Source organism: Lutjanus erythropterus, chromosome 15 (genome assembly GCF_056507025.1).
Source record: "Lutjanus erythropterus isolate fLutEry1 chromosome 15, fLutEry1.hap2, whole genome shotgun sequence".
NCBI classification, from domain to species: Eukaryota; Metazoa; Chordata; class Actinopteri; order Lutjaniformes; family Lutjanidae; genus Lutjanus; species Lutjanus erythropterus.
The window spans coordinates 14217850-14233640 of NC_139331.1; the positions used below are offsets into that span (position 1 = coordinate 14217850).

At 38.9% G+C, this 15791-nt stretch overlaps 1 protein-coding gene across 1 annotated transcript in view; it reads right to left on the minus strand.

Moving 5' to 3' along the window:
* Positions 1 to 15791, minus strand: part of LOC146314153 (mitogen-activated protein kinase-binding protein 1-like) — a 36388-nt gene that overhangs the window by 12769 nt on the left and 7828 nt on the right. Inside the window, exons 5-22 of the mRNA XM_084736907.1 lie at positions 14366 to 14536; positions 13272 to 13409; positions 12575 to 12757; positions 10771 to 10931; positions 9518 to 9707; positions 8467 to 8598; positions 8188 to 8375; positions 8011 to 8102; positions 7798 to 7923; positions 7333 to 7403; positions 4424 to 4545; positions 3984 to 4059; positions 3782 to 3893; positions 3534 to 3597; positions 3115 to 3225; positions 2795 to 2952; positions 2491 to 2528; positions 599 to 799 (exon numbers count right to left, since the gene is read on the minus strand). Of these exons, the coding sequence (XP_084593033.1) occupies positions 599 to 799; positions 2491 to 2528; positions 2795 to 2952; positions 3115 to 3225; positions 3534 to 3597; positions 3782 to 3893; positions 3984 to 4059; positions 4424 to 4545; positions 7333 to 7403; positions 7798 to 7923; positions 8011 to 8102; positions 8188 to 8375; positions 8467 to 8598; positions 9518 to 9707; positions 10771 to 10931; positions 12575 to 12757; positions 13272 to 13409; positions 14366 to 14536 (2334 nt within the window). The remainder of the gene's footprint in view (positions 1 to 598; positions 800 to 2490; positions 2529 to 2794; positions 2953 to 3114; positions 3226 to 3533; positions 3598 to 3781; positions 3894 to 3983; positions 4060 to 4423; positions 4546 to 7332; positions 7404 to 7797; positions 7924 to 8010; positions 8103 to 8187; positions 8376 to 8466; positions 8599 to 9517; positions 9708 to 10770; positions 10932 to 12574; positions 12758 to 13271; positions 13410 to 14365; positions 14537 to 15791) is intronic.

Below are 15791 nucleotides of genomic sequence, written 5' to 3' on the forward strand. Positions count from 1 at the left end.
ACATTTTCAAATGTAAGCCTCAGCAGAAATACTGCTACTGATCAGATATGCGAGCTTAAATATTCTGAGCTGAAATATTCTCATTTTGCTTTATGTTACAAGAAAAAAACATTTTAAATTTTATTTGTTTTATTGAGGAAAAAGTTGTTGAAAACTAATATTTCTCAATAAAACATAGTCAGTTTTAGACTGTTCAAGAAATGTTAATCCTGTTTGGCCCGTGACTTAGACTGTGTTTTAAACTTTGGCCCCTTCTGTGATTGAGTTTGACACCCCTGCTCTAACTGTATCTCTATGGTTTGAATTTCGGTTTCAATCTCTGTGGGGAACTTTTATTGTAAAGAATTTACGGGAAATAAAATGTTTTCAGAGCAAAACAGTCTCAGAAGTTACAGACAGAGAGACAAGCTTTCATTGTCTCTGCAAATATTAGCGTGTTAAACTGCTAATGAGAGCTAGAGCCAATAAATACCTGTGACTACTGCAAAGCCATTTGACCTGAGAGTGAATGCTGATTTTACCAGTGGAAACAAAAGCCAGATGTTAGTGTGTTTTTTGTCCAGTGTAAAGCGGGACATAGTCATAGATCCATGCATACCATGGGCTCCTGGAGGCTGGATGTGCTCTGTCTCTCTCTGTCATGAGGGGGGCAGTTGGGGTTTTTCTTGTGACCAAAAGTCTCCAGCTGCCTCAGGTCCAGCATGGATTTAACCATCACCTCCAGAGAGCCCATGCGATGAGACCAACGCCTTCGAGGGCGCTTAGTGGAGTCAGGAGTGGCCTGACCGACAACTCCATGCTAGAAAAAAGAAGCAGAGGAGATGTATTATCTGACACAGTGAACCACGGTGTCTTTTGTAAAAGAGACAAATGGAAAACATCACACGGCAGTTCTGGCAATTAAAGTTGACAAGTACTAAAACTGTCAGTTTTCCTTCACATGTACACATCTCAGATGAGGGTGTGTGATCTAGTTTAGTACTCCCACTCTGGTTATGTATTTCAGAATGGATTTCACATAGCTTTTTATCACTTTTAAGACTCAGCAGGAGGGTATTTCCCCTCTGGTACTTCACAGAGGATTTAATCTCATGTGTGGTAGAGTGAAGCCAGAGATCCTTAAGCCATTTCAGTCCTTCTGAACTACTGACAGAAAACTAAAAGAGGTTGTAGTGGAGCATTAGCTCAACTGATCATCAACTGTCCATTCTGCATACTATATTAATACATGCTGTTAATAACTATGAAATATTTGTCAGGAACTGAATTAAGTGGAAACCTACAGGTTTTTGGTACTGTTTAACTATTTAACATTTTTAATTTTACTTCCCATAAATAAGATGTAACATGAAATAATAATAAAAAACATCTGAACACACACACACAAAAAAGACAAATACCCACATTCAAGTAAAAGTGACCCTTCAAAACTTGTGATAAAGATAATTTATGGCATACATTTGGATTCAAATCACATTTTATCACGAAATCCCGAAGCAGGGTGCCACTCTTTCGTCATATTCATCATATTCTTTAGAAAATAAGAGTTCTTTCTGCAAAAATATTGTCTTGACCGCATAACAGTTTGTCAAACTTAATATTACTATTCAGATTTGCAAATGTACGCAAGTTAAGAAAATATAAAATAATTACATTTGCTGAACTGGTGACTGTGTGCTCTTATAGTTAATTTAAGATGTTAAGTTTGACAAACTTAAAAGGAAAATTCTGTACTTTTCACATGGGTGTTCAGTCAATGTTGATGGTAAATGTGGTCAACTGAAGCAATTCAAAACTACAGAGTTCTTCTGATGCAAAATCTGTTGTTCTTCCTGCATCCAGTGATGTCATTGGTGTTAAGGAAGAACTGCAGGCTGTTTCAGCTTGGATCTCTAGTCTCCTCCTCTGTGTAGCAAGGGGGTGTGCTAGATGAGCATTTTTATCACTTAACACTATGTTCTACCCAATAAAGTAATTGCTAGAAGCTAGGCTGGAGACAACATGGCAACATGGGTATCACCAGCTCACCCCAATGCATCTTGGTACCTGTAGGCACTGCTGCACAGCTTCATTACCAGGAAAACTCAGTTGTCTTGGTTAGTATCTCGCATGCTGTGGAATTTATTGCTTCAGTTTACTACCATCAACACTGATTGGACATCCACATAAAAGTGTTGACTTTTCCCTTTAGGAAAGCACTTTGAGTGAACTTCTTAATCTACATTGGCACAACAAAATAGCCCTTAGTTGAGTAAACTCAAAAAGATTTTGCAGCTGGTTGCTTTACTTTTTGAAGTTTTCTCAACGTTTTTGTTTTTCTACAGTGCATGTTCTATGGGAATGACAAGATATAAAAGTAGTGGCATGGTTAATGGCAATATGCCTTGACAATTGCCTTCAAATTTAATATTTCTCATACAGAAGCATTTAAAAGCATTTGTTCTTTTTTAAACTGATAAAAGTCTTTTCACATTGACTATAACCACCAACCTTTGTCAGCTCCCAGTCCTGGCCTTCATCTGAGCCACCTGTTGTATGAAAGAGAACAATAATCAGAAGCTTCAAAATAATGAAATAATATGTGTTTGATCTCTGGATTGTTATCTATCAAAAGCTGCCCCTCCACAGAGAGATAAAGGTCAGGATTACTACAGATGGCAAATCCTCTCCAACACAGGTGGTTACATCCAAATGGACAACATGTCGCAACTACAACACTGATTCCCTTGTTAAGCACCTGGATTAGAGTCAGCACTGTGTTTGTCCTCTCATTCAGTTTGTAATGAGACAGTACCTGTATCCTCCTCTCCATGGCTGCTGTCAGAGGAAGTGTTGGTTGCAATGTCTTCTGGGTCATTGGGGTCGTCATTCTCTGCTCCGTCCTCGTCGTCGGGCTCACGGTCACTGTCAGAGGACAGACCACCCAGACTGGGGGCGCTATGCACCTCTCGCCTGGAGTAACACAGTCAGACAAAACGTTGGGCATTCTAGAAGTATTCTGTAGTATTATTTATCATCAGCATTAGGTTTATGGAACGAAAGTAATCAATAAAAGTTAAATGTAGTGTGTGTGTGTGCATGCATGTGTGCGTGCGTGCGTGTGTGTGTGGTCACCTGAGACTGGAGGTCTTGCAGGGTGCTGTGTTTGGGTTCTGTCGGAGTTGGCAGAGTCTCTCTCTCATGCTGATTGTCAGCTCTGGAGCCAGTCGCCACACAAAGATACAGCTGGGAGATAAAAGCGTTCAGGCATTAAAAATTCAACATTTCATTTCAGCCTGACTATTGAGGAAACTGTCTGCAAACACATTTCCCCACTCATTTCCTCTGGCTGCAGAGGCTGACGATGATTTTAATTTGGGTGCTGCTCCAATCAGTAGTTTTATTCTGTTCCTATTTGGATATGCTGTTGTTATTACAGCTCTAATTTTGAATATAGAACTAATATTTATTGTTTTTTTTGTTTTTTTTACAAATAGGCCTGAATTTCAATATTCTAAATGCTGGGTTTTCTTGAGTGTAGGACTCCTTCTCACCTGTCACCGGACACAGAAATCAAATGCTTGCAGTCATTGGTGAACTTCATCCCAGTGACAATCTCTGCAAAACAAAAAATGTGGCAATGTTATATTATTATTACTATTATAACAATATATTATGCTCCTTGGCAATGTAAGACGATCGATCATATTCCTGCTGCTATAAAAATGTAATTTACTCACAGCTCAGTTTGACATCATAAAATATGTTTGTGTATGTGAGCTGTAGGTGTGTGTTCTGTTACCAGAGTGTCCAAACATTGTGGCAACACACTCCCCGGTGTAGAAGTCAAAGATGCTGATGGTTTTATCAGAGCAGCTGGTGGCCACATATTGACCTGACGGATCAAGCTGAACCTGCCAGGACCAAAGAGTGCTATAGTCAACACGCTGCATATACAGGAAGGTAAAGGCATGAGGACTGTGAACTGTGGAGGAAAACGTTACCCTGAGCAGACTGCCATCCTCACTCAGTGATCCCTTGTAGAGTTTCTTCTGTTTGCCGCTGCTGATGTTGAAAATCCTGCAGTCAGAAGGAAAAGACACCTCAAAAATTAAAACATTTCTTCTAAGATTTGTTATCAGTACTGTTATTTATGCTACTTTATGAACTACTGGGCAGTTCAGTCTATAATAATACATAATAACTGTTTATAATAGTTGATATTTTGTATTAATAATTTGAATCAGCAAAGTAACTCACTAAAGTTGCAGACTGGAAGTATAAATTAGCAGAAAATTCAAAATCCTAATTCTAAATTCGGACTCAGTGATTACTAATAATCAGTATTGTATCTGCCCTGAAAAAACATATCAGTTGATTCCAAATTTGTTTCCCATTGCTGCCCTCACAGATCTTCAAAAAAATACACAGTCCACATGCACACCTGATGCAGCGGTCCTGACAGCCAACGGCAGCGTACTTGCAGGTGGGGTCTACACCCATGTCATACAGCGTGGTCTTCCTCACCATGTGGTGGGAACGCCTGAACTCTGTTCCTCTGTCAGTCTGTGAAACAAAGAGAAACACTGTCAGCTCTTCACTGAGGACTGAGGGTGCTGTAGCTTTAGCTTTAAATGGAAATGTACTGACTGAAACCTAGGGAAACATTAAAAATTACATAAAATACAAAGCACAACCTGTGATATCAGAGTTTGTTCCAGACCCCATCATTTAAATTAACATGCCATTCAACACTGCACAGAGGCAATAAAGGCAATGCTTGTTTATTTAAACCTGCATTTTATTTAATTGTATTTATTCTAGAGGTTATTTCTTTGAGTGTTTTTTATTATTATTTCTCAATTTTTAAGTCCTCTGAGCCCTTGAGTACTTCTGTCATGTTTGTCTGTTGTATGCTGTTGGCTAAATTTGTGTCAAGTTGGATGCCCAATCTTCTGCTGCAATCCAAATCTAAATGTGGGCACAAATAAAACCTCTTAACTCAAATCTGAACATTAGTTGAAAACAACATCTTACAGCTGCCTATTTGAATTAGTACAGTCTATTTTCATTGATTCACATATGGAAAACAGCTACGTGATTAACATAACTGATGGTTATCATTATGGTTAATGACCCAATTCGGGAATCTGATTACAACTAATAACTGATGTGGTTGAGCAGTATCTACAGCTGAATGAGAAATGTTCAGTTATTCTAGTTTACTGATCTCTGACCTTTATATTCTGCATGTTTCCCCCTATTTTCTGTCTCTTCTTCCAAGGTATTGTATGATTGTATATAGCAAAGTTCCACACACTTTAAGTGGAATTCAGTAAATGTAATTAAAGAAAAAGAAGCTGTAATAGATTACATGCATTTATACTGATTCCAAAGAAAGGAGTAAACTTAACCTATGAATTCATCTAAAAGATGCAGAAATCAGATTGATCAATATGAAAGGCTGCAACTAATGATTATTTTCATTATTGATTAATCTGGTGAATACATCGGGACACAATTTCCAGCAACATTTGGCATTTTTGCTTGAAAAATGACCAAAACAATAAGTTGATTATCAAAATAATTGGCAATTAATTTTCTTTCAATCATCTAATTGATTAATCAACGAATCATTGCAGCTCTAATATTGATATACACATAGTTGATATGCTAAAAAATGTATACAAAGCACAACATGAAGTAGCTGCCTCAGTTAAAGTTCAGCAGAATGAATACCCTCGGCAAAGACCCAGTTAAACTTAAAGTCATATCATTTTTAGTCTATGTGCATCCAACCATACACTGATGGTTAGAAAAGACTATTGTGGTTAATTTACAACCCTTAAAAACATAGATAATGGTACGCAACAGCACAGAAGATGCTCATTTACATTCTGAGCACAGCGCTGTCACAACAAGTTTCTACAACTTGTATTCCATAAATGTCTGGATGCTGCTGAGGAGACGTTTTACTGAACACTAACAAGCCATTGTTTATTGTGCTCTGCAATGTTCATGAGTCACTGCAGTGGCCTGAATCACGTCTTAAGTTTAACAAGAATGTTGTAACTTATGCAACTCTGACCCACCAGAAAATTGTCCCAGTAACCCAGAAGCAAATCTAGCAGAAAGGCTGCAGCAGGAAGTCTCCTTTATTGCATTTAGTTATAAAACTTGCAGTCCAAATGCTCCTGTTGTGCTTTTACATGCTGTAGAGTTGTATTCACAAACTAAATAGATTGTGTTACTGTTATGCTGCACAATGAGTCCTTAATGTGAGGAATTAATGAACAATTTGAATCAAAAGCAATGAAGCAGGAAAGAATGCTGAGCCCAGATTAGCTCCTCATTGTGTCTTTTATGGCCAGAAAAAAATTTGAATTTTTTAGGAAGTGGGTGGTGGTGTGAGTAACTCTGCTGTCTAATCAGAGTGTTCCTCTGTACCAAAATACACTGTAAGACAGTAAGTCAGGAGTAAACAGACATTTTACAGTGATTTTAAATAGCTGCAGGATAAGCTCACCTCAAATGGCGTATAGATTTTCTAAAATATTGGAAATGTGATGACACAAAAAGCCATGACAAGAAACTTGTAATATTAAAAGAATAGTTTGACATTTTGGAAAACAAGAATACTTAATCACTTTCTTGATGAGTATTAGATTAACACCACTCCTGTCTGTAGCTGCTAATATGGACTATAGCTGTGGGCAGAGTATTTCTCAGAGACCAGTAACTTCATGGTGTCACTGCTGGTCGCCTGGCAACTGCTCCTGGCTAAGAAATGGTCCAGCACATAACCCCACCTCAAACAGCAAAATCAGGGTTTTTTTGTACTGATTAAAGAAATAAGATAGAATGTGGCATTTGGGGCAAACCGCCTACTGGCTGAAGCTAACCGGCTGCGTTTAGCTTAGCTTAGCAGAAAGACTGGAAACAGCTAGCCTGACAAGCTACATGTCATTTTTACACATTGGCTTTTACACAGAATAAATAAACAAGGTTTAACATGTCAATTAGAGAGTTTCAGAGGTGTTGGCAGGTAGATTTTGTTGGCTTTGGACAGAGACAGTCTAGCTAGCTGTTTCCCCCTGTTTCTAGTCTTTGTGCTAAACTAAGCTATAATCTGTTTAGTCTAGCTAAATATGTAAGACTGTACAGTAATATAATAACTGTACAGTCACACATTGCTCTCCATTGACTTAAGATTGCGTAAAGGTGCCTCCTCGTCATTTTCCATCTGATGGCAAACAACAGAAAAATGCCTACAATCTGTTTTGTGGTGGGATGCACTACAAACAGGGTAAAGAACCGAGAACCTGGGTTGAATCTTGCACAGGTGTGTCTTACCTTCTGTGCAGTGCGGAAATAGATGCTCTTGTCTGCCCCACAGCTGATCATCCTCACCTTGTTGTCATTGGCTGGAGAACAAAGATAAATGTTTAATGATTAATTTTTTTGAACAAAATCTTGAGTTATTAAGGCCTGTATGCAATGCAGTCTTGCCAGTCTTCCACAGTCAGCTACAATGAGCATTTTCAAAAGAATTCACAGGGAAAAGTCTAGAGACAGAAGATTTGTCTCAAGTGTAGAATAGAGTCATTAATCAAATACAAAATCAAGGGCAAGAAACGGCTTTGCGCAGAACAAACAAAGCTCCACCTGACTACACATGTATAGTTGTCATCTATTATTTAAACAAACAGAGCTGTGAGTGAAATAAAAGGGGGACTTTGTGTGGGACTGAATGGAGATGAAAGCGTGGATTAAGAGAAGATTAGCTGTCAGATGTTGACAGAGTCTCAAGTGGCTCACCAGCAAAGCGGACGGCTGTTATGGATGAAGAGTGCTCATCGAGTGTCTGCACCAGACTATAGTCATCCTCAGCATCCAAGATGTGGATCAAACGGTCCCTGCTGGCTGTGGCCAGCAGCTTCAGACCTGACAGCAATAAGACAACTTAATCACATGTCGTATAAACAGCCATGCACAAATAGTGTTCACTAACACAGACACACATACACTCACCAGTTTCTGGTTTACTGTATTCCAAACAAAGGATCTCAGCATCGTGGGCCTCCACTTTCAGAATTTCCTCCATACTGCTGAGCTCATGAACCCTGCAGAACATAAATTCACATTTTCATTTAGGATGGAGGTGACCTCAGTCAGTCATCACTCTCAGTTTAAGTCTTCTTGTGCTACCTCAGCATCCCATTGCGATCACCAGATGCCAGGTGTTTGCCGTCTGGACTCACACAGATGGTCCTGATGCCCGCCCTGCTTTCTGTTGTCTGTCCATCCCCTGATTTGTCTGCATTTGCATTTGTTGTGCATTCTGGATCCAGCAAGGTACTGGTGTTCCCATCTACGTAGATAATATTCAGGAGATCCTGCAAGGCCATGGCAGATGGAGAAAAAAATTGTACTTCTGAAATGCCAACATTTTCTTATAAATGAAGATGTATGGTATTTAAAACTCACACTGCTGAGGATGTTCTGAGAATGAGTCCAATTGGCCATGTGCCACAGTCTGATGGTGTTATCAGCTGAACAAGTAAGGAATGCACCTGATGACAGACCACCACCTAATTCCCCAGGAACATCTGGAAACATCTGAGAAGGGATGAGAAAGAAGGTGTTGGGTTGGGTGGGGGCTCAGGGAATTTTAATTATATGAAGCTAAACAGTAACAATAATATTTGGTGCTTTTCCATTTCAGATGCATGTTATTGGTTGTGAAAATGGTAATCTTGGATTCATAAGCCTAGCCAAGACTTTATATCTGTAACTTGTGCCAGAATCACTGCTCAAAAGCTGCAAACTTGTAGTACTGTGCATCCGCAAATAGACCTACTTGTATCTGATAGCTGTTAGCAAAATGCTAGCTAACTAGCTATCTAAACCTCAACAATTGTTTTGTTGACATCTGCTAACTTAAGATGCTTAACTTATATTTTGCATATGAAAGAAATTGGAGCTCTCCAAAAGGCAAAGATTAAAAATCCATGGTGAAATAGCCCGTAGTTCTTGCCTCATATCAAAGACATCACTGTGACATCACTGGATGCAGGAAGAACAACAGATTTTACAGCAGAAGAACTCAGTTTTCACAGTCAATACAGCAGCACTGAGGAATCTATTCCTTTAATTGACTACATTTACCATTAACATTGACTGAACATACATGAAAAGTGCCAAAGTTTTCCTTTAACCATCTTCAAAATCTTTCTTTCAAAATAGATGAGACTAGCATATAACATATCGAGGTACAAGAAACTGGAAGGGAGAAAGCTGACCGATGTTCTTCCAGGAACTAAGGTTGCTCAACTGTTATTGAAGCACAGAGCAAAAGCAGGCGGGATAGGGGTAGTATTGATCAATCCCCAACTATTACCCAAATCAGTAGCCTTCACAATACCCAACATTCAATCCACTGTATGATTATTAACTATACACTGAATGAAGGGCGGGTTTGAAAGGTGCCATTGTTGTTAAAGAGGTGTGTGTCATTGATTTCCGCTTGTCTGTTTACCTCCAGGTCCCAGACACAGGCAGCATGGAAGAGGGCAGAATGCACCTTCCCCACCCTGTTGACATCTCTCACATCCCACACATACAGACTGTGGTCACTAAATACACAGCTGAGCCAGCGGCTGACGGGGTCGTAGGTCACAGCGATGGCATCTGGGTAACGGGTGTCCATCTTGATGGAAAATAGATGGCTGATGAGGAAGAGATCAGGACACATTTTTAAAGATAATGGAATAACAGCAACAGATGTTTTCTAAAAATAGTAATAGATTTTTACCAAGGACAAGTCCTCTTCTCCAGTTTCTAAATAAAAAATCAGTAATATTTTCATAAATACAGTATTAAAATATGCCTACTAAATCATAAAAAGTCAGAAAACTAATTCACAGTTTATCATTTTAAGCTCTGTATATTATTACTATATAATATTCCTATAATATTTCTGCCTGTCTTGGAGTGTATGTGGTACAGTTTAGTAACTTACAAAGAGCTCAAAATAATACATTCTAGCATGCAATATTATTTGAAAATATTGAGTAACTTATGATGTCAGTCAACAGTGAGTTTATGATATTTTCTCAGATGAAATCAGCATAATATTATATAATGGTGAAAAAGATTATCTGCCTTAAAGTGTCAGCACATTAGTGATGGGACAATATAAGATTTTGCTGTGATCGCTATGAAATCGTGGTGAATTTCCATTATCGGAATAATTATCAATCAGAATAACTGTGAATATTTCACTTGAGTAAGTTTTAGTGCCATTTTAAGACCTTTGACCAGGTTCTGATGATTAATAGGATAATATTATGAATTGCAATTATTTTGGCCAGGATAATCATGACTTGAAATGTTCATATTGTCCCTCATATTGTCTTTTTTCCATTTTGTAGTAAGTGAGGCCTGTAGCATAGTATAACCTGGAAAACAAAAAATCTTGTTGGTGCTAATTCAACATGGGACACAGCTCTACATCAAATATAGAGTATTATACAACATATCACTTATTAATATTATGTAATGTAATTAACTAAATTAATTGCAAAATTATGCATTTGTTGAAAATGATTTTCACTCAGTGTTTTAAAAAGTTATTCCCCCTATTGACTTCCCCAATTATAAGAAACACTTTGTTATTTCGACCTTAAAATGTTGCCACTTGAGACAGAACACACTATAAATAGAGATCATTTGATCCTGCAGTGGATCCAGGCCAAGGAAAGCCTGTGTTACTCCTGAGCTCTTCCTCACCTGGCCTCAGTGACGGCCGAGACGTCAGAGCCAAGGGGGTGTGGCCGTGGTAGCGTGCAGACAAAGTGCAGGTCAACGGGGCTGAAGGCTCGAACAGTCCCATCAGCACAGCCACAGAAGATCAGATCCTCAGACAGAGACAGAGACTGGGCCACGCCCGTCTGCAAGGCGGGAAATGACAGGCACATCAGCTCATTTCACAGCTCTATCATTTACACATGGGTAAGTTCTATCCCTGCAGATAAAATACAGTATAATTGGGTGAGTCCACAACAATCCTGCGTATCGGTAATGATAGAGGTTATAGAAGGTTGCAGTGGAGCATGAATGCGTCCTTATTGGAATACTTCCAAACACATCCTGTACTAGGCCTCGTCCACGTTGTTAATCCCTCTGTGATCCTCTGACAGAAGGCAGGAGCATCACCAACACACCTTCACCTTCACCTCTTGATTAAACACCACAGCTGGACACAGACCATACGCACTGCTGGTTATACAGGACTAGTAATGAATATATAAACCCAGTATATAAATATATAAACATAATATAGATTTAACACCGGCAAAGGTAAATTACATGATTAAAATATCCCATTAATGACATAGAAACCAGTAGAAAACAGCATTTATTGCCTTTAAAAGCTGCAAATCCTTTGGCAATCAATAATATGATGGCAGTTAGTTTTCAGACCATGCTTGTCAATGTCTGTCTTAAAGGTGCAGTAAGTGATTCTGGACAAAAGACAGTTGATCGTTGAATATCACTCCCAGGTTGTGAAAAGTACTGAATACTTTTGGGAATGAGACTCAACAATAAACCATCTTACCAACCTGTGGTCGGCTAAGTCTCCCATGAGCTAGATTTCTCAGAGCACTTTAATTACATTATTTTGAAAGGTTATTATGGAAGTTTTGCCCACTGACACCAAAAATAAACTGCCTATCCCAGCTTTAAAGGAACAGTTGACAGCAAAATGATTGTTTAGACGATGGAAAAGGGGCTTCAACTCCAAGCAGTATTAAGCAAAGACATGGTTGCAACCAACATGACTGGCACACACTTTATCTAAAGAAAAGAAACTCTAAAAACAATGCTTTTCCTCAAAGAAATATTTTAACATTTAGGAAGGACACTTATTTACTTTTTTGCTGAGAGTTCAGATGAAATGATCAATACCACCTTCAGTTCTGTGTGTCAAATATGAAGCTACAGCCAGAATATTGCTAGCTTACATTAGCACAAAGACTAAGAACAGAGGAAACAAATAGCCTGGCACTGTCAAAAACCCACTCTCCTAAAACCAAACTAGCTGTGTCTCACTAATTTCACCTAAGCTAACTGGCTGCTGGTTGTAGTCTCACATTTAATGGACTGATAAAAGAGTAGTATTGATCTTCTCACCTAACTCACACGACAAGAAAGAAAATAAAGACTGAATCATACCACTGAGGTTTTGTCAAAACTAAATCCATGACATTTAGGATATAATGACCAAGCTAAAAAATGTTACTTCTGAGTTATGAAACCCCTCATGAGTCAAATCAATACATTTTTCAACAATGAGGTTTCAACAACAACATGACAGGATGCCTTATACTATAACATTTTATTAGAAGTGGATCTCATATTTCAGAGATATGACCTGTTTAAAACAGCATCAGTAAACATTAGCACCCACACAACTCAATCAAAACCCCATGTGCACCACTCTGATATGGGATAAAATAATTAATAGGATTAAAAGCAACGGTGGCTAAAGAACCCAGGACAACCTCTGGTCAAAGATGGATACTTCACTCACCTGCAAGTCCACCCACTTGTCCAGCATCCTCTTGCTGTTAAACTCACACAGCAGGCCAGAGGAGGTAATGCAGAAGGTGGAGTCAGATGTAGAGCCGCGTCCACAGGCCACATCGCAGAAGAAGTTGTTCCTCAGCTCTCCAAGAAGCCCCGAGCGGCCAAGCAGAGGGACAGGAGTGCTGGCCTAAACACCAGAGGGGTCAGATCGAAGTGTTTAAAACAGAAGATTGGTTACGTTTATTATTTCTGTGTATGTCGACATTACATCCCCATCCAGCCTTATTTAAAGTGTGTGCAAGAGTGCAGATTTTTGTGTATCATTTTTAAAAGTGGACATTTTTGCTGTTAAAACTAACAAAGAAAGGCCAAATGAGAAGTCAAGGATTTCACAATTAAATGTGTGAGAAGGATTATTATATTATTATCCATTTCATTATTTCATTACACAGTAAGCAGTTGTAATGTTGTGAAGAAAACTGTGTGAAGTTCATTGATGTGAAGACACTCAGCTCTGGAACAATGGAAACAGGGAGGTGTGAAAAAGTAGTCAACTGTGATAACGTGTCTAGTTTGGACAATTTTCATACTATTTGAAAATGTTTCTTCTGAAAGTAGAAAATGATCTCCAAAAGAAAGGATGCCACATACATGATTGATAGAAACTTGACAAAAAACACACCATTATTATCCTTTAATACCTTGCTGGCCTTGCACTGGTCCAGATACCAGAACTTGACATGTCTGTTCCCCACCGTCACAAAGTAGGAGCTGTCCTCGGAGAAAGACACACCTGTGACCTTACTGGACACCTTGTTGGCCGCCACTATTACATCTTTCTGAGAGAGAACAACACAACAATACATAATACATTACATTCATTGCCATCTGTGAGCTTATAGCACCAGTTTGTAGGATTTAGTGGCATCTAGCAGTGACCTTTCAGACTGCAATCAACTAATTTCTCTCTCCTTCTCCAAGACTTTAGAAAAAAAAAATAAAAATATGATGGCTGTGAAAGGCCCTCTCTAGAGCCAGTGCTTGATACAGTATGTCAGACTCTGTGGAGGAGGGTCATGTGTACACGGATGGTAACCCTAGATTTCCAAAACTCTTGTAAGATTTTTGTTGTTTCTTCATATTTTGAAAAATGGGAGAAGTTTGCCTTCAGGACTTTCTGCCAGATGTGAAACCCTCGGGCAATGGTGGCTAATTATTCTAATCCAAACCATGATCTTTTCCAAAATCTAACCAAGTATTTTTGGTGCCTAAACCTAACATCACTGTGACTGAAAATTGAAAATAATAATAAAATAACTCTTGAATACACACAGGACACAAAAGAGGAGATGCACTGACATATATACATAGATGCTGCACTGACCACTTTGGCCTGTTGCTGCAATATGTTTTTCTGGATAAACAATTTCTGCAGCGATTTCAGTGAGTCATGTAATATTAAAGGGGTTATGATACATGGAGCAGGTTAAAAAAAGAAAAAATGTAGCTCCCACGTTCACTTGCATGTGTTTACAGGCCAGTCTTGACTGAACCAAAAATGCCAATCTCGATGCCTTCACAGACTTTTCCTCTTTATATTATGCCACCTGACTTCTTAAAGCCTGTACTGAATCAAGTGTGCATGTGTAAGACCTTTGCATGGGTGGAAGTAATGTAGACTAATGACTAAACACACTTATGAGTATTATGTTCCATTTCTGTCGCATTCTGCCAATAGATTCTCAATAAAATGTTGAGCTAACTTGCTGCTCTTAAACTTCAGTTTGACACGTACCTTCCACGCCCAGACATTGACGATCATGTCATGCTGGTTTCCCACACTGACAATATATTTGCCATTGGGGGAGAAAGCCACGCACGAGACACCATATTTGTGCGTCTGGAGCTCTGCCACCTGTCTTCGTTCTGCCACGTCCCACAGTCTCACTGCTGGTAGGTGACCGCTCTGGTAGAAAGGGAAGAGGATGTGGACAGAGAGTAATCGAGTTAACTGAGAAAAAATGGTTTATTATTATTACGGAGAGTAATATTAAAATATAGTAATTTCTATACATATTGATATTTCGATAAATATTGACACTGACTATTTAAATTGCTTTCAATAATCACTTTTCACTGTATCAATACTCAAGTACCAGATGGTCTCTGATGCTCTTTCTTCTCTCTGACAGCGAGTTGACAAACATACCGCTGCAATGCCCACATAGCCCGGCCTTCTCTCACTTACTCACACTGTTGTCTTCTTCCAGTCAGCCCTCTCATTTACTCCGTTTGTCATATTATATTGTTGTTATATTTAAAAATCTAAATTTTGATGTCCTTAATGTTGAGTCAGTTCTTCCTCAAGGTATCTATAATGGTACTGAATATTGATATTTTTAAAGGTGTTGTATCAAACTCCAGTATTGTCAACACAGTGACCAGTCTTACAACAAATAGTAGTCACCTGTCAGTCCAGCCAATCCAGTCTATCCACTATCTCTAAGAGATAATCCTCTCTGTCCCCTGCCCCCTGCTCACTGTATACAGTTACCTGTCCCTCGTAATGTTCACATTATTCTCTCTCAGGGATCAAAAGGTCAGCGGTCTATTTGTGTAGTCGCTTATTCTAATGTGGTAGAACGACCTTTCAAAGGTTGGAGTTAGAAGGTGAGAGGAGAGGCAGCCTGAAGGACGCTGCAAATGGATGACATTCAACTAAAGACCGAGCTGCATACAAAGCAGACAGAGAGGAAAAATAAAGGCAAATAAAAAAGATATGCATGTCTGCTGCCAGCCTGCCCTTGATGTAAATTAGCTTCTGTTTGGTGAATGACTGTGTGTGAGGGACATGTCTTATCAGATTATTCACTCAGGAATATCTTAAACTCTTCTTCTTTTTCAAGGCATTTCAGAAATCCTCCAACAAAACTGTGATGCTCTCAGCTTTGATCACAGAAAGAAAACAGGTAAAAAGAGAACCATGATAAGTCTGCTTGTTGACAACAATGTTAACATTTGATGTGGAAGACTGATCTGCAATCTTGTATACATCAAGGCCGGGATGCACCACCAAAGATTAAATTAATCTAAGATTAGTTCTAATCAGAGTTTAGCAAAACTAGTTTCAAAATGAGTAAATCCAGATTTAAAACTGAGCACAGCTCTGTTGCACAATTAAAAACTAATCTCCATTTAGTAAATCCAAGTTTAAACTCAAA